This window comes from Rana temporaria, chromosome 12, assembly GCF_905171775.1.
Source record: "Rana temporaria chromosome 12, aRanTem1.1, whole genome shotgun sequence".
NCBI lineage: Eukaryota > Metazoa > Chordata > Amphibia > Anura > Ranidae > Rana > Rana temporaria.
This window is the reverse complement of record NC_053500.1, coordinates 105,687,398-105,709,134: the sequence shown is the minus strand read 5'-3', so window position 1 is coordinate 105,709,134 and position 21,737 is coordinate 105,687,398. Positions and strand designations below refer to the sequence as shown.

Sequence of the window (21,737 nt, the reverse complement as noted above, 5' to 3'; positions counted from 1 at the left end):
GGTAAGATCCGACAGGCGTACGGCTTTCGTACGCCTTCGGATCTTAGATGCAATACTTCGGCGCCCGCTGGGTGGAGTTTGCGTCGTTTTCCATGTCGGGTATGCAAATTAGTGATTTACGGCGTTCGTACGCGTGGCTGTCGCATTTTCTAACGTCGTCTGTAGTCGGCTTTTTCCGGCGTATAGTGAAAGCTGGTATTTTGCGGCGTATAGATAGACTTGCCATGTTAAGTGTGGCCATCTTTCCCGCGTTGAAATTTGAATTTTTTTTTTTTGCGTAAGTTGTCCGTGAATAGGGATGGACGTAACTCACGTCTAAGTTAAAAAAATTACGTCATTTCGCGCAAAGCACGGCGGGAAATTTCAAAACGGAGCATGCGCAGTTCAATCGGTGCGGGGACGCGCTTCATTTAAATGAAACCCGCCCCCAACCTGCCCAATTTGAAATCCGCCGCCAGAAATACACTACGCCGCCGTAACTTACGGCGCAAACTCGCTGAGGATTCGAATATACGCCAGGTAAGGTACGGCACGGCGGCGTAGTGTATCTCTGATACGCTGCGCCGATCTAAATGTTTGTGGATCTGGCCCTTAGAGGGGAAATTGAAGGAAAAGGTAAGTTAACCAACAATGCACTAGCTTAAAGGAACCTATTTATAAAATAAAAAATTTACATTTACAACCCCTTTAAAGTCTATTTAAACCCACCAAAAAAAATGTATGTAATGCAGATTACTCGAAGTAGAAATATAGGCAGATTTTTATTTTCATTTTGGATAAATAAAGAGAGAGTCATAACCCTTGTTGGTTTATTTTTTGTCATCTTGTCCCATTGGGGAAATTTCCCTTCACTTCCTGTCCCATAGCCAAACATGAAGCGAGAGGAAATCCCTGCAAATTAAGGGAATACCTTGGGGACCCCCCAGGCCATCAGAAACATAGATGATCTGCATTTGTTTTTTCCATGGTAAATGTAATGAACCAGAAGTGACAAACAAAAGAAGTTAATTGTGAGCAATAATACACTTTAACATTGCTGATCGTATTGTGTTGTTTTGAATAGAAATCTCTGGAGGACAAGCTGGCAGAGTTTCCCACTCCAGATGTGCTGAGCAATATGGTACAGTGGGAAACATTGCATGAGACTTTGGTGAGACGACCAGTGAATGTGGTAAGTAAAATAGACGGTAATGTTTTTATTGTAGCGGGATCATATCCGTCTGGATTCAACCATCTCCCTATTGTCACCAACTGAGTTGCAAGATAATATTTATATCGGTCTGGAAATGCTAACCCCCCCCGGTACCACTGGGCGAATGAGTGTTTTTAATTTTTATTCTAGCTATTTTATTTTGCCATATAAAGGAGGATAAATTACCTTGCAGCTGTGTAAAAAAACTTTTTGGTAACCATTGTGGTGAATTTCTAAACAAATATAGCAACCTGGGAAGGATCTTAGGGCCAGATCCACAAAAGGGATACGCCGTCGTATCCCTGTTTCTATTTTTGGAACTGATCCACAGAATCAGTTTCCAAGAGATAGACAGAAGATCCGACATGTGTAAGGGACTTACACTGCCGGATCTTAGGATGCAGTACCGCATCCGCCGCTGGGGGCATTTCGCGTCGAAATGCCGCTTCGGGTATGCAAATTAGCACTTACGGAGATCCACGAAGCTTTTCAGCTTCGTTTTTTCTCCGTGAGTATTAAGTTGCATGTGTAAAATTAGGGCTGCTTTTACAAAGTGTAAACTGTTTACACCTTGTAAAAGTAGACCCTTCTTACCCGCAACGCTGTTATTTTTTTTTTTTCCCGCCGTATCTTTTTTTTTTCATGACGCAACTTTTTTGACCCGGCGCGATTCACGAAGCTCGGCGTAACGTAATTTCGCGCTATGCACGTCGGGAAAATTACGTCACGAGCATGCGCAGTACGTCCGGCACGGGAGCGTGCCTAATTTAAATGGGACTCGCCCCCATTTGAATAGGAACGCCTTGCGCAGGCGGAATTTAATTTACACACCCGAAAATTTCTAGGTAAGTGCTTTGTGGATCGGGCGCTTAGGTAGAAATTTTCCGGCAGTGTAACTTAAATGGCAAAAGATAAGTTACGGCGGCTGGCTGTGGATCTGGCCCTTAATTTTTATTAAATGTATACGTCCCAAAAGAGACAAAGGAAGCGTCTCCCATATCTTTAGTTTTTTCTTATATTCCTGCAGCACTGGGTCTAAATTCCATTTTTTAAATTCCTCAGCCTGGCGTGATATTATTATGCCCAAATATTTAAATTCTGTTACCCATCTCAGTGGAAGGATCATTAAATCAAAATTAAGGTTGTTTGAGTCTTGGCTATATTTTTTCTTACTACACTCCACCTGTATTTGTAACTCCTGTACCTTAACCTTTTGTTTTTTATTTACTGCTGCAATATTTGAAATATATTGCCCTCGTATATATGCCTTGAACGCATCCCAGACCATATCCACTGAGGATGATTCCTCATTATTTTCCCAATATTCATTTATTACAATTACCATCTTTTCTGCTATCTCTGGATATAACATATCCACTGACCATATCCACTAGAGAATGATTCCTCATTATTTTCCCAATATTCATTTATTACAATTACCATCTATTCTGCTATCTCTGGATATAACACCCATCGTGGTGTTATATGCTGCATTTCTGGGGGTGGGAATGCGTATTGACACCAACAAGGGGGCATGGTCCGAAAGGCTACTCGGTAAATATACAGCGTCTATAATGTCTATTAACCACTTAAGCCCCGGACCTTTAGGCAGCTAAATGCCCAGGCCAGGTTTTGCGATTCGGCACTGCGTCGCTTTAACAGACAATTGCGCGGTCGTGCGACGTGGCTCCCAAACAAAATTGGCGTCCTTTTTTCCCCACAAATAGAGTTTTCTTTTGGTGGTATTTGATCACCTCTGCGGTTTTTATTTTTTGCGCTATAAACAAAAATAGAGCGACAATTTTGAAAAAAATTCAATATTTTTTACTTTTTGCTATAATAAATATCCCCCAAAAACATATATACATTTTTTTTTTCCTCAGTTTAGGGCGATACGTATTCTTCTACCTATTTTTGGTAAAAAAATTGCAATAAGCGTTTATCGATTGGTTTGCGCAAAATTTATAGCGTTTACAAAATAGGGGATAGTTTTATTGCATTTTTATTATTTTTTTTTTTTTTACTACTAATGGCGGCGATCAGCGATTTTTTTCGTGACTGCGACATTATGGCGGACACTTCGGACAATTTTGACACATTTTTGGGACCATTGTCATTTTCACAGCAAAAAATGCATTTAAATTGCATTGTTTATTGTGAAAATGACAGTTGCAGTTTGGGAGTTTGGCGCTGTAGGAGTTAGTGTTCACTTAGTGTGTGTTTACAACTGTAGGGGGGTGTGGCTGTAGGACTGACATCATCGATCGAGTCTCCCTATAAAAGGGATGACTCGATCGATCCAGCCGCCACAGTGAAGCACGGGGAAGCCCTGTTTACATACGGCTCTCCCCGTTCTTCAGCTCCAGGGAGCGATCGCGACGGAGCGGCTATAAACGAATAGCCGCGACGTCATCCCGGATTGCTCCCCGCGGGTATCTGACCGCCGCATGTAGCGGGGGGGGGGGGGTCCCGATCGGACCCCCGACCCGCAGAAAGGCGGGGACGTACCTGTACGCCCATCTGCCTGTACGTGCCATTCTGTGGACGTACATATACATGCGGCGGTCGGGAAGTGGTTAACAATGTTGAATCTACAAAAGCTAAATCTATCCTAGATGCTGTTTTATAGGATGTAGAATAGCAGGAGTACATTCTTTTTTCTGGATTTCTCCATCTCCATATTTCTGTCACCCCTGTCACTTGTGCCCAATTATATAAATTGGCAGACTGATACTTAGGAGGTCCTGGTCTATCCAGCTTAGAAGATAATATCGAATTAAAATCTCCAATGAGCATTAATTTTGCTGGAAGAAATTGGATAATTCTTTCCATTATCTTGTTCAGGATTCCAACAGAAAATGGAGGTGGAATATATACTGCCACTACAATACATTTTTGTTGTTCAATCATATACCGCAAGATCACATATTTCCCTTGTGAATCTATATAGGCTTCCTCTACCTTCCCTGGGAAAGTTTTACTGACTAGGACTGATACCCCTCTGGCATAGGATGAATAAGTGGCATGATATTCTTTTTGTATCCAGGCTTTTTGTAGTGTTGCTAATTTTTTTCCTATTAAATGTGTCTCCTGAAGTATGATCAATTGGGGACTATATTTTTTTATATATTGAAACATGAGAGCTCTTTTAAACTTAGAGTTTAATCCTCTGACATTCCATGATATCATTGAATAGCTATTGTTATCCTTACCTAACATTATATTTAAAGCCCATGTAACTACCTCCTATCCCTTCCGGTTTGGGGGGGGGGGGGGACTTCTTATGGTAGACCTACACCTCTGAATCTTTACATACCTCATTCTTACTACAACCCCCCCTCCCCCCTCCCTATCCCTCCCCTCCCTATCCCTCCCCACCTCCTCTTTTAATCTAAAACTCCATCCATACCCAGATGAAGGTGGAGAGGCACTTCAGCTAACCCCTTTTTCACTGACCATAGTATCCATTCCATAGTCAGTACCCATCATATCTCCAACTCTTCAATTCCATTGTGTAACGGGCTCTCTGCTATATATCTTATATACATCCTATCTTAATCGTTTTACTCTCTTTCCTGCAATCTCTGGCTTCCCCAGTTTACTAAAGACGAATAAATTCCATATAACCCTTTTTCCCTCTCCCCTCCCCTCTCCTCTCCCCTCCCTCCCCCTCCCTTACCATCTATCATTCCAATATTTTATTTGGGGTCTTCCCTAAAAACAAAAAACAAAAAAAAAAACCTTTAACCCCCCCCGGAAAAAGGGGGTTGTTATCTAGTATCTAGCCACTCTGCCACTGCAGCTGGCGTTTAAAAAAATCATATTTGTGTCTCATCGTTCACCCTTATGTAGCGCCCCCTTACTTTCAGTATGGGCACTACGCTAAAGTTAGTGGGGAATGGGAGAGTTAGTTTGCTCCCATTCACAATTTACTAAATTGGGACTTTCTGTCATTCCAGAAATGTCCACTGGGTCAGCCTGTACTTCAGGGATGCAGTGCCATCCCTGGCCAGCAGTTGGCACCAGAGGGGTTCTGGCAGAGCAAGTTTTCCCCAGCAGCCAATTAGAGGAGTTTTCCCTCACGGGGCATGCTGGGGGAGAGAATATCTGTGACAGGGGTGATGTGCTAAAAAATCTTCGCCTTCAGGGTGCGCGCATCCATGGACCCCGCCAGCGCGGCCCACCTGGCCGAAATTGCAAGCTACACAGAACCTCATTCGGAGGTAAAAGAGGACTCCAGTGACTTACTGGATCCCCAGTTCTATTGAGAGGATCCCAGGCTGGGTGCCGTTCGATTGGGGGGTCGGCTTGAGGAGAACCCGGAGGCAGGTTGTCCAACAGGGCTTGAACGAACCAATCGGGGATCTGGTGACCGGAATGCTGACAGGTACGTTTTGCTGTCATCCAGTGACCTTTGTTGAAATCTACTGGGAGGATTCGCTCCTTTCATCAAGTCAGCTCACTTAAAATAATAGGCCTGTGGCAGAGGCCCTAGAGACAGGCCTGTGAGAGAGACCTGTTCCTCCCAGTAATCTAAAGTGACACCTCGGCTGCCAGGCTTACGATAGGGGTCTGTCCGGGGGCACTTCACCCATTCTGGCTAGAGTGGCGACGAACAATAATTTGATACTACTGCGAGCAGGATTCCTCGGTTCATATCCAGGCCTGATACTGCAAAGTTTTTCTCCCTCTCTTCATCAACCTTTCTCTTCCCATTGAAGTTGATTTTGGCCTGGAAATAAAGCATTAAAAAACCTCTATTCACTGTCTGGACCTTCGCTCACTACTTTGTTCTCCAACTACACCCCTAGACCACACCAAGGTACCTTAATATGCCGATCCCAACAACAAATCAGCGTCTCCTTCAGGGGTAGCGCTACACTTAGTTTACTGGGGTATAAAAGACTATATTTCAGCCCCCTCTCTCTAAGCCTTTTTTCGAACTTCCGTGTAGGCTCTTCTTCGTTCCTGTATTTCCGGAGGATAATCTGGAAAAAACAGCAGCCTCACATTTTCAAATTGTATGTCCCCTTTTATCCTGGTTGCTGATAGAATTTAATCTTTGTCTCTCTAAAATTTTGTAAACCCCACTGGATTATCCCCTTCTATTCGCTCCAGTAGTCCTAAAATCCGCACGTTGTTCCTTCTTAAACGACTTTCTGTGTCAATTGCCCTTTCTTGGAGTGTTTTAATTTATTTTTTCATTGTATGCCATTCTCCTTTGTCCGTTTTTTGTTTTTCTTCTATTTTTAAGACCCGGGTTTCCATCGCTGCAGTTCTTTGCTTTACTTTATCAAACTCGTGTCTCATTATATTAATGTCCACTGCTAAGGCATCTATATTTAATGTAAGAGCCTTACTGCTTTTTTTAATTGCTTCCATGATATCTTTAACAAAGGAGGGTTGCTCTACTTCTTTTTCCATTATGTTTTGAGTTTCCACCGGTTTTCCAGTGACTTGAATAGATTTTTCAATTAAAGGTAACTTTGCTGATGTTTTTTCTGCTTCTTTTGCTGTTTTTGATAAGGGGGAGGAGCAAGGGGTAACTGTCTGTGTTTTACCCCTAGTTTTGCTGGGAGCTATTCAGGCTCCACTCCGCTTCCTGATTTTAATAGGATTTTTATTAAGGAGTATAATCTATAATTTTCTCTTCTCCTGCCTCCTTTTAGAAAAAATGTCCTCCTTCTTAGGGCAATTTAAAACTTTACGTAATTTACCCACATAAATGTTCACATAAATGTTCTTGTTCTATTTTTCACTCCACCGAAACCCCCATTCTCCTAATGCTTATTCAGCAAGGAAGTGACACAAAATATATATTAAAGTAAGCAAGTAGCAAAGCCAAAACCTACTTTCTTGCTGTCTTCCTTCTTTCCTCCTCGCATATGTCAGCTAGAAGAGTGCTCAAAAAAGTTCAGGAGAGCCACAGATCTGGGGTGCCAGGGATGCTGGAATTCAGTTTTAATAGCAGGATTCAGTGCTGCGCTGCGCCGTACCACTCTCCACAAATCTGAGCCTGGAGGATCTCATCCGGAGGTATGCAGGTGGGCAATGTTTAAAAAATTCTATAGGTTGCATCTTTTGAGTTACAGAGAAGGTCTAGGGCTAGAATTATTGCTCTTGCTCGAACGATCGCAGTGATACCTCACTTGTGTAGTTTGAATACTGTTTTCATATGCGTTCGCTTCTGCTCGCGAGCTCGTCGGGACAGGGCGCTTTAAAAAATAAATACATTTTGTTTTCTTATTTATTTGTATTTATTTTATACATTTTTACACTAAATAAAAAAGAAAAAAAATGGGTCACTTGTATCCCTTTTACAAGGGATGTAAACATCCCTTGTAATAGAAAAAAGCATGACAGGTCCTCTTAAATATGAGATCGGGGTCAAAAAGACCTTAGATCTCATATTTAGACTAAAATGCAAAAAATAAATAAAAAAATGACAACAAGAAAATATGCCTTTAAGAAGCATGGGTGGAGGGTGACGTTTTGACGTCGCTTCCACTCTGCTATGCTATGGAGACGGGTGGGGGCCATCTTGCCCTCACTCATATCCCAGCCAAGCAGGACACAGGACGCGATCTCCTCCGCCGCTGCCGACAGTTCCGGTAAGCGGCAGAGGTTGTGGGAGAGCGGCAGGAGGGGGGCCCATCTCCCGCCGCCGATAACTGTGATCTTGCGGCGAATCCGCTGCGGAGACCACCGTTATCGTTAACAGGACCGCTCACAGGAAAGATGGATATCTCGGTTGTGGCAGCGGCTGCTGCCGTTACCGAGATATCCATCTTTAAAATGCCCACGTGTATATATACGTGAGCGAGTCCCTTAAGTGGTTAATGTCTAAACCACTGGCAAAAAAGTAAGTACACCCCCAAGTAAAAATGTCCAAATTGGGCCCAAAGTGTCAATATTTTGTGTGGCCATCATTATTTTCCAACACTGCCTTAATTCTCTTGGGCATGGAGTTCACCAGAGATTCACAGATTGCCACTGGAGTCCTCTTCCACTCCTCCATGACGACATCATGGAGCTGGTGAATGTTAGAGATCTTGCGCTCCTCCACCTTCCATTTAAGGATGTCCCACAGATGCTCAAAAAGGTTTAGGTCTGGAGACATGCTTGGCCAGTCCATCACCTTTACCCTCACCTTTTTTAAGCAAGGCAGTGGTCGTCTTGGAGGTGTGTTTGGGGTCTTTATCATGTTTGAATACTGCCCTACGGCCAAGTCTTCGAAGGGAGGGGATCATGGTCTGCTTCAGTATGTCACAGTGTACTGTGACATTCATGGTTCCCTCAATGAACTGTAGCTTCCCAGTGCCGGCAGCACTCATGCACCCCAAGACCATGACACTCCCACCACTAGGGATGAGCCGAACACCCCCCCGTTCCGTTCGCACCAGAACCTTCGAACAGACCGAACGTTCGCGTGAACATTTAGAACCCCATTGACGTCTATGGGACTCGAACGTTCGAATTCAAAAGTGCAAATTTTAAAGCCTAATATGCAAGTTATTGTCGTAAAACGTCTTTAAGAACCCGGGTCTTGCCCCAGGGAACATGTATCAATGGAAAAAAGTTTTAAAAACAGTTGTTTTTTCAGGAGCAGTGATTTTAATGATGCTTAAATAAAAAAAGAAAAAATGAAAAATTCCTTTAAATATTGTACCTGCTGGGTGTCTATAGTATGCCTGTGAAAACGTCTTTGAGAACCCGGGTCTTGCCCCAGGGAACATGTATCAATGGGAAAAAAAGTTTTAAAAACGGTCGTTTTTTTCAGGACTCCTGAAAAAACAACCGTTTTTAAAACTTTTTTTCCATTGATACATGTTCCCTCGGGCAAGACCCGGGTTCTCAAAGACGTTTTCACAGGCATACTATAGACACCCAGCAGGTACAATATTTAAAGGAATTTTTAATTATTTTTATTTTTTTATTTAAGCATCATTAAAATCACTGCTCCTGAATCTTTAGGTGCAAACTACAGAGCACACGGCCAGTACACACCAAGTAGCTTTAGGTGCAAACTACAGAGCACACGGCCAGTACACACCAAGTAGCTTTAGGTGCAAACTACAGAGGACACAGGCAATAAACCACGTAAGAATACTGCAGCTAGCACAATCACCTGCCTGGCAGTAAATTAGGAAGAACTGATCTAGCTAAACTATACAGTGTACAGATATATGTACAACACCTGGGATGTATATATATCCTCTACACACTGTAACATTAACTGACTAGCCTGCCTGCCTGCTCTATCTACCTGCAAAAAATGACACTCTCTCTGTCCTCTCTTAACCACCGCAACACACTACACAAGGCCGACCTGCAGGCGGTTTTTTATAGTGTGGGGCGTGTACTAAACCCCCTGAGCCATAATTGGCCAAAGCCACCCTGGCTTTGGCCAATTATGGCTCTCCGTTTTTTGCAAGCTGTGATTGGCCAAGCATGCGGGTCATAGTGCATGCTTGGCCAATCATCAGCCAGCGATGCCGCAGTGAATTATGGTCTGTGAAACGTAACTTGAATTTGGCGCGAACGACCCGTTTGGTTCGTATTTTGACGAACGATCGAACATATGATGTTCGAGTCGAACATGAGTTTGACTCGAATACGAAGCTCATCCCTACCCACCACCATGCTTGACTTTAGGTAAGACACACTTGTCTTTGTACTCCTCACCTGGTTGCCGCCACAAACGCTTGACCCACATCTGAACCAAATAAGTTTATCTTGGTCTCATAAGACCACAGGTCATGGTTCCACTAATCCATGCCCTTTGTCTGCGGGTCTTCAGCAAACTGTTTGCATGCTTTCTTGTGCATCATCTTTAGAAGAGGCATCCTTTTGGGACGACCACTGCCTTGCTAAAGAAGCTGAGGGTAAAGGTGATGGACTTTGTAAATTGTGAGGGTAGGGGGCGTTAGTGAGCTAATATGTGAAAATATATGTGAAAAAATATATTAATTATACATATAACATGAAATAAACAATATCGTGCATCAATAATAATTTTCAAACAAGAAAGAGAAAACGTCCATGCATAATTATAAATATGAGTATAATCAGTGCAAAATGTGCCAAAAAAATCCAGTGATAAGGAAAGTCTTTGATGATATAATAAATAGTTGCTTGATGGAAAAAGATGATCAAAGTGAAGCCTTCACCAAACAACAAATAATCTACCCGACGTGATTTGAAAAAGGATGGCTCCTTACCAACAATATTTGACCCTTTAACTAAAAAGAGGTCATAAACGCTTGTTTTTACACAGGGTAAAAAATCCTTGCAGACCCGGAGGGATCCAATCACCCGATCATAAGCCAAACGATCATATTCCAAGCAGATGCCAAGTACCGCAGAATATAAAAGAAAGGGCCGCAATAGTGTAACACTGATTTATTAAAACAAATGTAAAAACAATAACAGCCGATTGGCTCCTTACTGTGTCCGGTGCCCAAGTCCCGGCACTGAGGCTGCTGAGCGTTATCAGATATGAGAGCCGGTCTCCGTCTCCATCAGAATAAGGTGAACGGTGTAGGAATTACAACGGTTTGTATATGTGCCTCCCACTTTTTAAGGGACCAAAAGTAATGGGACAATTGGCTGCTCAGCTGTTCCATGGCCAGGTATGTGTTATTCCCTCATTATCCCTCATTATCCCATTTACAAGGATCAGATAAAAGATTAGGCTGAAAAAAACAAAACAAACCCATCAAAGAGATAGCAAAAACATTAGGTGTGGCCAAATCAACTGTTTGGAACATCCTTAAAAGAAAGAAAGCCCCGTTGAGCTCAGCAACACCAAAAGACCCGGAAGACCACGGAAAACAACTGTGGTGGATGACCAAAGAATTCTTTCCCTGGTGAAGAAAACACCCTTCACAACAGTTGGCCAGGAGGTAGGTGTATGTGTGTCAAAGTCAACAATCAAGAGAAGACTTCGCCAGAGTGTTCACCACAAGATGTAAACTATTGGTGAGCCTCAAAAACAGGAAGGCCAGATTAGAGTTTGCCAAAAAAAGCCTTCACAGTTCTGGAACAATATTCTATGGACAGATGAGACCAAGATCAACTTGTACCAGAGTGATGGGAAGAGAAGAGTATGGAGAAGGAAACAAACTGCTCATGATCCAAAGCATACCACCTCATCAGTGAAGCTTGGTGGTGGTAGTGTGATGGTGTGGGCATGTATGGCTGCCAATGGAACTAGTTCTCTTGTATTTATTGATGTGACTGCTAAAAAAAGCAGCAGGATGAATTCTGAAGTGTTTTGGGCAATATTATCTGCTCATCTTCAGCCAAATGTTTCAGAACTGATTGGACAGCGCTTCATAGTGCAGATGGACAATGACCCGAAGCATACTGCGAAAGCAACCAAAGAGTTTTTTAAGGGAAAGAAGTGGAATGTTATGCAATGCAAGAACAAGCAGGAACTCAAGACAGTTGCAGTAGAGGCTTGGCAGAGCATCACCAGGGATGAAACCCAGCGTCTGGTGATGTCTATGCGTTCCAGACTTCAGGCTGTAATTGACCGCAAAGGATTTGCAACCAAGTATTAAAAAGTGAAAGTTTGATTTATGATTGTTAATCTGTCCCATTACTTTTGAGCCCTTAAAAAGTGGGAGGCCCATATACAAACTGTTGTAATTCCTACACCGTTCACCTGATTTGGATGTAAATACCCTCAAATTAAAGGTGAAAGTCTGCAGTTAAAGTACACATTTCATTTAAAATTCATTTGTGGTGATGTATAGAGCCAAAAAGATTAGAATTGTGTTGATGTCCCAATATTTATGGACCTGACTGTATGTGTGTGTATATATATATATATATATATATATATATATATATATATACATACACACAGTATGTAATTAATGAACTTACTCAGTATTGCCTTACAGACACAAAAAAATATTGTATGTTGTTAGAGCAATGGTCTCCAAACTGCGGCCGAGTGCGGTCCTTTGCTTGCCTTTATCTGACCCGTGGGGCACTATCCCTCCCACTGATACAAGACACTATTCTGCCATCTGACACCGACAATGGAGCATCATTTCTCCCACTGACACAACTAATAGAGCACTGTTACTCCCTATGATACCAGCAATGGGGCACTATTCCTCCCCCTAATACCAGATGTTCACTAACAATGATGCCAGGAAAATTTCTACTTCCGCTGGTCAAAGTCCGGCCCTCCAAGAGTCTGAAGGACAATAAACCGGCTGTTTGTTTAGAATGTTTGGAGACCCCTGTGTTAAAGCTAAAATTGATATTGCACTGAGAGCAGGGGCCAAGTCCCGGGGAAAAAAGTGTGGGAACTCCCACCCAAGATCCACTCCCCCACCAAAAAAAAAAAAAATTATACGTATGCATAATTACTAAACCGCATGTTTTTTTAAGCAAGTTCTTTCTAAATCCTGCGATAACTCGCGGCAGACCTCCGGAATGTCTCCTGGGAACAATGACAAAAGCTCCAGGGAGACATTGCGGCATCGAGGAAGTGACGGAATACCTGCACACTACCCGATGAATTCATATACAGGAAGCGGCCAGTAACAAAGGATTACTAAGGTTCGCCTGCCCCTGACAGTGATTCGAGCTGGGCATCGCCGCTTAGTGAAGGATTGGCTCGGGCGGCTCAGCTACTCTAGTCCTGCAAAGGGAACTGCGTTCCTGCTGTGAAAAAAGTGCAGGAACTCCGTTCCCACGCGTTCCCGCAGGACTAGAGCCCTGACTGAGAGATATTTTGATAGTTCACGTGTAAATATTGTACAATATTGTCTTTTTCTCTTCTTTTTCCAGGATGCACAACCTTCACATATTCTACCCATTGGTGAGGACACTACACCCTCCAAAACATCTTTGCTTGGAAAAATGATGTTACAGGTGCCAACCAGTTCAGCATCCATGTTTCAGGCTCAGGTTGAAGCTAATCAAATCGATGAGGTCCCTAAAAATGAAGGACCTAAACACAATACTGTCCAAACTAAAATAAATCTGGCACAAGAACCCACTGGAAAGTCCTCTCTCTCTGCTTCTGAAACTCACAAAGAACTTATTCAAGTGAATGGTGAGGAAGGCGCATCCATATCATATCAAGCAAATGTGGCAAGCCAGAAACCTGAAGATAAATCCCATGCCCACCCTGGGGGTCCTGCTTCTGAGCAAGCTTTGGCTACCCTTCCTTTTGTAAACCAGGAGCATGTACACCCTCCAGGCTCTTCTGGAGATGATTTTTCTTCCCCCAATAATATTAATATTGATGGAACAACTCGAATTCCTGGTCTACACACAACAGCACCGCTAAGGGTCCTAGATGATGGCAATCGTTCTTCACCAGCTCCTTTTAGCTATCCTGGTACTCCAAATAAAGCAACACCCCCACATACACCATCATCCTCCCAAGGCAGCACCGTATCACATCGCTATGCAGATACGGTGGAAGCACTTCGTAACATTGGTGCTTTGTCTGAGGAACATGCATTGCTTCAAGCAAGGGTGGAGACACTGGAGAGAATCAAAGCAGACAGAGCAGAACTCAGCATGCTGCAAAGATCTACAGGTACCTGCTTCTTCTGGGTTTGGGGGAACCAAGGTTGCCAACCGCCAGTAAATTTACTGACAGTTTGTAAAAATCAGTGGTTTTTTTTTTACAACTGCCAGTAAATATCAGGGGCTGATAATTTGATGCTGTGTTTTTTTAACTGTAAATCAAGCAAATGACTTTGTTATATGTATTGTCAGTGTTTTCATATCATGTTTATACTGTTCAAATATTCACTGTGTTGGTTTTCAATAGGACTTCTGTAATTTTTCAGGTTGCCAGTAAAAAAATGTACTATGCCAGTAAATTTCCCATATTTTGTCAGTAAAAAATGCTGCGGGAGGTTGGCAACCCTGGTGGGAACATAGGGCACTCTCCCGTTCTCTTTTCAGTCCAGCCTCAGTAAACAGTCGCTGAGCCCAAATGGTGTCAGGGGGTGGTGTGGAGTGGACTGTGCATAGTCTTGGCCAAATTTGAACTTGAACCGCTATTTGAGGTGGCCTGGACAGGGCCGGCCCTACCATGGGACCTGATGGTACCATTGTACCAGGCAGCACTTTCAGGGGGGCAGCAAATTTCCTTCCTGCACGCCATCCCATTCCTCCCGTTCCACTCTCCGCTCCACTGTGGGGTTAATTGCATGAATAGAGCCATAACAGGTCCTTTTTATACTCCTATATACATGTATAGAGCCATGATAGGTCCACTTTAGTTATCATGATATAAAATAATGGATGTGGGGGCATTTTGGTGGGCGTAATTTTTTTTTGGGGGTGGCAGCATTTCATTCTTGGTACCAGGCAGCACAATGTCTTGGGCCGGCACTGGGCCTGGAAGAGGATCAGGGAGATGGGGAAGTGCAGACAAGTTTATGTTTAATCGGAGCATGTTGCATTCATATTCATTTCATATAAAAAAAATATCTATAATCTATTCTATAGTCTGATCATTTGTATCCATCAATTACCCACCTTTCAGCTGAACATCTCAGAAACATGTCTGACTTGCAGGAAAAGTTGAACTCCCTTTATAGAGACATGCAAGAATTGAAGAGTAATAGGGAAAAGGTGAGGCTGCTCTTTGTTAATGTAACTCCATTGAAATCTTGTACAAAATTTGGAGGTGGCATTTAGCCTGGTCATTTTAAAATTGTTTTTGTTTTTAGGTTCCATTATATAGCCTTATGTCTGCCATACCACGACCCCCTTTGTCTTAATTTGTGGGTGCTGCTAGCAATTCTCAGATAAATAGGCTGCCTGCACTAAGGCTGGATTCACACCTATGCATTTTTTGTGCTTTTTGCATTTTGCAGATTTGCACTAAAGAACATGTTCCATAGGAAACCATGTAAATGGACTGTAGAGCAAATCTGAAAAAGCACTAAAACTGCATTGGTGCGAATCCAGCCTTAGGGGTATGAAGTGACATCATCCACTGCACTGTGTGCAGGTGAAGCATGGGACAGGCAAACATTCTGTGTGGGCAGCAGGTGGAAGCCTTGAGACACGGGGAGTGTTTTTGACTAAGTCCCAAACAGTATATATACTGTATTTCTAGTACCATCAGTACGGTACTGATTCTATCTCTATAGATACAGTATATTTCTGGCATTGTCAGTACTGTGAGTATGGTACCAATTGTGTGTCTGAAGACATACCGTGTATACTCGAGTATAAGCCGAGTTTTTCAGCACATTTTTTTTGTGCTGAAGATGCCCCCCTCGGTTATACTTGAGTCACCTTTTTGCGCCTGATCTCTCGAATTTGGGGACCCGGTACTGGCCCTGGACCCTAAACTTGGCACACATGTAGCCCCACTCCTCCGCTACAAGTGTGCAAAGTTTGTTGTCCAGGGGACCTATGTCCGGGAAGCACCAATTTTTCAAAGCCAGGCACCCCTTCCATAGACTCCTATGTTAAACAGTAATTTCTCTGGTGACTTTGGGGACCCGGTACCAGCCAGTCGTAGGTCTCCTGGACCCAGAACTTGGCACACATGTGTTTCTCCTCTACTAGTGTGCAAAGTTTGTTGCCTGGGGGACCTACAGCTGTGGAGCACCAATTTTCAAAGCCGGGCACCCCTTCCATAGACTACGATGTTAAACGTCAGTCTAGTCATGGGCACAGTGAGGCATGGACATCCGCTCCATAGGGCAAGGGGGGTCGTTTGCCCCCCCGGAATCACCAGGGAGAGCCAGGAGCAGGGCTGAACTGGCCCTGGGGCCGCTTTAAGCCGCGACTGCAGCGCTCCCCTCCTTCTGTCCTCCAGGGCTCGTATCGTATGTCATGGAGCTAGGTCTGTGTGCAAGGTCCCGCCTTATAGGCGTAGGCATAGTTTATAGTTGTCCCTTATTTAGAGTGCCTGTCCCTCTTCTGGAATCAAATCCATTTGTCCCTCATTCCAAAAGGTTCCTCTTTTAGACCTGAAATAAATATACTGTTAATATAGTGTAGTGTTTCAGTCAAGGGAAAGGGGTGCTGTGTAATGTAAAGGGGTCAAGAGCTGTGAGGTGCTGTGTAATGTAAAGGGGTCCAGAGCTGTGAGGTGCTGTGTAATGTAAAGGGGTCCAGAGGTGCAGTTTTGGAGAGGGGGCACAGTGGGGGCACAGTGGGGTGTTTTAACATTTTAACGTGGGGGGGGCGCTTTTAACCCCCGCTAGCGGTCGAAGAAAGGGTAAAATGCGACTGTATATCATCACTGCCGAAGCGCCCCCCCTAAAAAAAATTCAGCGGACGCCCATGGGCATGGGCACAGTAAGGCATGCAAATGGACACAGTGAGGCATGCAAATGGACACCCTAGGCTTATACTCGAGTCAATATGTTTTCCCAGTTTTTTGTGGTAAAATTAGGTGTCTCGGCTTATATTCGGGTCGGCTTATACTCGAGTATGTACGGTAATTCTGGTACTGATTGGGTCACTGAAGACATATTTGTGGTACCGATTGTGTCTCTAAAGACATATTTTTGGTACTGCCGATACGGTACTGATTGTGTCTCTGCAGACATACATACAATACTTTGCAAAAATTTTAGGCTGATTTTAAAAAATGCTGTAAATTAAGAATACTTCCAGAAATAGAAGTGTTAATAGTTTATTCTTATCAATTACAAAATGGAAAGTAAATGAACAGAAGTGAAATCCCAATCAAGTCAATATTTGGTGTGAACCCTTTGCCTTAAAAACAGCATTGATTCTTCTAGGTACACTTGCACACAGTTTTTGGAGGAACTTGACAGGTAGGTTGTTCCAAACATCATGGAGAACTGACCACAGATCCTCTGTGGATGTAGGCTGCCTGAGATCCTTCTGTCTCTTCATGTAAACCCAGACAGACTGGATGATGTTGAGATCAGAGGTATGTGGGGGTCAAACCATCACTTCCAGGACTCCTTGTTCTTTTTTACTCTGAAAAAAGTTATGACATTGGCTGCATGTTTGGCGTCATCGTCCTTCTGCATAATAAATTTGGGGCCAAACATACACCTCCCTGATGGTATAAGATGATGGATAATTACAGTTGCAAGAAAAAGTATGTGAACCCTTTTGGAATGATATGGATTTCTGCACAAATTGGTCATAAAATGTGATCTGATCTTCATCTAAGTCACAACAATAGACAATCACAGTCTGCTTAAACTAATAACACACAAATAATTAAATGTTACCATGTTTTTATTGAACACACCATGTAAACATTCACAGTGCATGTGGAAAAAGTATGTGAACCCATTGGATTTAAAAACTGGTTGAACCTCATTTGGCAGCAATAACTTCAACCAAATGTTTCCTGTAGTTGCAGATCAGACATGCACAAAGGTCAGGAGTAATTCTTGACCATTCCTCTTTACAGAACTGCTTCAGTTCAGCAATATTCTTGGGATGTCTTGTGTGAATCGCTTTCTTGAGGTCATACCACAGCATCTGAATCGGGTTGAGGTCAGGACTCTGACTGGGCCACTCTAGAAGGCGTATTTTCTTTTGTTTAGGCCATTCTGTTGATTTACTTCTATGCTTTGGGTCGTTATCCTGTTGCCACACCCATCTTCTGTTGAGCTTCAGATGGTGGGCAGATGGCCTTAAGTTCTCCCAAGAATATTGCTGAACTGAAACAGTTCTGTAAAGAGGAATGGTCAAGAATTACTCCTGACCGTTGTGCCCGTCTGATCTGCAACTACAGGAAACGTTTGGTTGAAGTTATTGCTGACAAAGGAGGTTCAACCAGTTATTAAATCCAAGGGTTCACATACTTTTCCACCTGCACTGTGAATGTTTACATGGTGTGTTCAATAAAAACATGGTAACATTTAATTATGTGTGTGTTATTAGTTTAAGCAGACTGTGATTGTCTATTGTTGTGACTTAGATGAAGATCAGATCACATTTTATGACCAATTTGTGCAGAAATCCATATCATTCCAAAATGGTTCACATACTTTTTCTTGCAACTGTATGGCCTCGTACACACGACAGAGTTTCTCGGCAGAATTTGCCGAGAAACTCGGTCAAAACCCGGATTCTGCCGAGAATCTCTGTCGTGTGTACACTTTTGGCTCGATGGAGCCGCCGAGGAACTCGACGAGAAAATAGAGAACATGTTCTCTATTTTCTCGTTGTCCTCGTTCTTCTATGGGAGAAGCCGGCCCGCCGAGCTCCTCGGCGGCTTCATCCCAAAACTCGACGAGGAACTCGACGTGCCAAGCACGTCGAGTTCCTCTGTCGTGTGTACGAGGCCTAACTCTCAGCATTGAGGATACCATTGATCCTGACCAAATCTCCAACTCCATTTGCCGACACTAGGGGGACACTAGGGGGCCCCCCCCACCCGAATGAGTAGGGGAGGGGAGCCCATCCCCCAGGCCGAGCAGACCCGTCGGTCAAAGCCAACAGCAAACCATTCTAATAATACTTACTAGATTATAAGGTAAGAAAAGGAGTAGGTGGACAGGCAAGAAACAAAGGAAAGTCAAGAAGAAGATGATAGAATACCCGAGAGAAAGGGAGTGGGGAATGGGGGGGGGGGGGGGTCTCGGTCCTGCACCCGTAAGACTGACTAGGGATATACTAAGGTGTGATCCTGTTAGGCTCATTAGTAAGGTACGAAATCCATGGGTCCCACACTTTATTAAATAGTTCCATCTTGTCTTGCAACAACGCTGATAACCGTTCATTTAGCATCAACCAGGTAAGTTTTCGTTTGAACTGGTCAAATGGGAGGGCTGCAGTCTTCCAATTCCTAGCTATTGTTATCCTTGCAGAAATAAATATGAAACAAATAAGTTGTCTAGTGGATTTCGAGACATCCGCAACTCTGCCCCCCATTAATGCTTGTTTTTCCATTTTCCGCAAGTAAAGAAAGTTATAGATCCTAATCCAGAACCGTTTAACCTTTGAGCACGTCCACCAAATATGATGGGCAGTGCCTCTCTGGCCACATCCCCTAAAGCACAGGGGGGATGCACCCGATACAAAAGTAGCCAGCCTAGTAGGCACCATATACCAACGGAAGAGGACCTTATAATTTGCCTCTATTATGGAGGTATTGATGAGAGATCGAGATGCCGTTGTGGCAATTGAGTGCCATTCTGCTAGGTCCAGGTCCATCTGCAGATCCGTTTCCCATTGGGTCATATAGGCCAGCTTTCCAAATATTGATTTTATTTAGATTTTTCTTCTGTTCACTCACAATTAAAATATATATATATTTTCAATGCATTGTTACTTGTACAGCATTTCTTCACACCTGCCTAAAAGTTTTGCACACTACTGTATTTCTGGTGCTGTCAGTACAGTACTGATTGTGTCTCTGAAGACATATTTCTAGTATTGTCAGTACTAGGGTTGTCCCGATACTAGTATCGGTATTGGCACCGATACCGAGCATTTGCCCAAGTACTTGTACTCGGGCAAATGCTCCCGATGCTTCACCCAATACCTGGACAGTCAGCGGTGATCGGTGCGTGGGGGAGTTACAAGTTTCTCCCCCGCGGCTTTCAGCTGCTTTAGTGGAATCTATACAGCGTTGATCGGTGCTTGTAACTCCCCCAAACACGATCACCGCTGACTGTCCCTGCATCCTCCTCCAGTCCCCCTCCATGCCCCCTCTGTTCTTTCTTCGCGTCCCCCTCCGTTATGCTGTGCCCCTCCGTTCTTCCTCCGTGTCCCCCTTTATTCTGCTGCTGTCCCCCTCCGTTCTTCCTTCGTGTCCCCCTTTGTTCTGCTGTCCCCCTCTGTTCTGCTGCTGCCCCCCTCCGTTCTGCTGCTGCCCCCCTCCGTTCTGCTGTCCCCCTCTATTCTTCCTCCATGTCCCCCTTTGTTCTGCTGTCCCCCTCTATTCTTCCTCCATGTCCTCCTTTGTTCTGCTGTCCCCCTCCGTTCTTCCTCCGTGTCCCCCTTTGTTCTGCTGTCCCCTTCTGTTCTGCTGCTGCCCCCCTCCTTTCTGCTGTCCCCCTCCGTTCTTCCTCCGGAAAAAACACTGTCACGTGACATTAAAAAAAAGAATCGGTATTGATGAGTATGTGAAAAAAAGTATCGGTACTTGTACTCGGTCCTAAACAAGTGGTATCGGGACATCCCTAGTCAGTACAATACTGATGATGTCTCCAGAGACATATTTATGGTGCTGTCATTATGGTACTGATTGTGCCTCTGCGAACATATTTCTGATTTGTGTTTGTACAGTTCTGATTGAGATTGATCAAAACTAAATTTTACATTTACTTTAATGATTCTGCGTTCACCTCTCAGGACAAGGAACTTCTCCAGGATAAAGTGCTGCAGCTGCAAGAAGCGTTGGAGCATCTGGACAAGACCTCAGGTTCCATATTCCAGGACCAGCAGGAGCAGCAGAGACACATTGATGTGAGAGGAGAACATATCTCTCACCATCTTGGTTTCTGTCACCTCCTTTACTTATGGCCATCCTCATCCTTGGTGTCTCTACATACTATAACAGTTCTTTTTTTTATTCTCCTAAAAAAATATCAATCATTTCTAGTAGCTAGATTCAGAGAGACTTAGGCTGGCGTATCAGTAGATACGCCAGCCTAAGTCAGAATTTGCGTCGGCGCTAATTTAAGCGTATTCTGGTAACCAGATACACTTAAATTAGGCTCAGATACGAGCGGCGTAAGTGTCTTACACCCTCGTATCCTAAAGTGTAATTTTTAGGCTGACCGCTAGGTGGCGCTTCCATTGCGGTCGGCGTAGAATATGTAAATCACTAGATACGCCTATTCACGAACGTACGCCCGGCCGACGCAGTACAGGTACGCCGTTTACGTGTAACGCATTAGCAGGCCTAAAGTTATTCCATCAAATAGCTGGAATAGTAATGTTAAGTATTGCCACCGTTCCCGCGTCGAAATTTGAAAATTTTACGTCGTTTGCGTAAGTCGTCCGTGAATAGGGTTTTACGTCATTTACGTCCACGTCGAAATCAATAGGACCAGGGAGCTGCGGTGGCTCAACGCGATTGGCACAGCGCTGTCAAGCCATTCACCTCTGCAGCTAGGGGTTCGGATCCCGGTCTCGGCTACATGTGAATTGAGTTTGGTGGTCTCAGCCCGGCTCCCGGTGGGTGTGCTATGCGAGGTAAGCCTGCGCTTAGTACGCCCACCCCCCTCCCACAAAAACCACCACACTTACACGCACTCGAAATTGGGTTAACATGCACGCACTTTGACCACGCGGTCTCTAAAAAGACAGGCGAAGTACTAACGGGGCTGGTTGAGCGGGCTAGATCCTCTCACTCCCTTATAGGGAGTCCCTCTGCCCCGTTGGGCTTCAAAGCGGAGCAGGTAGGGCGGGCTGTGTGGGAGGACCCCCTCACACACCCGCCATTGCCACCCGGGGCATGGAGAAAGGTGGCAGATTACCTCTGGGGGAGGCCTGCCTACTCCCAACTCCTGCAGTCCGGCTCCTCTCTCGAGTGCACGCACAAAATACACTTTAAAAAAAAAAAAGAAAAAAAAAAAAGAAATCAATAGGACCG

General features: G+C 44.0%; 1 protein-coding gene across 1 annotated transcript in view; it reads left to right on the top strand.

The window, feature by feature from the left end:
- The window catches only part of QRICH2 (glutamine rich 2), a 122,751-nt gene that overhangs the window by 53,632 nt on the left and 47,382 nt on the right, over nt 1-21,737 (top strand). Inside the window, 4 exon segments of the mRNA XM_040330084.1 lie at nt 1,064-1,171; nt 13,004-13,763; nt 14,724-14,812; nt 20,492-20,605. Of these exon segments, the coding sequence (XP_040186018.1) occupies nt 1,064-1,171; nt 13,004-13,763; nt 14,724-14,812; nt 20,492-20,605 (1,071 nt within the window).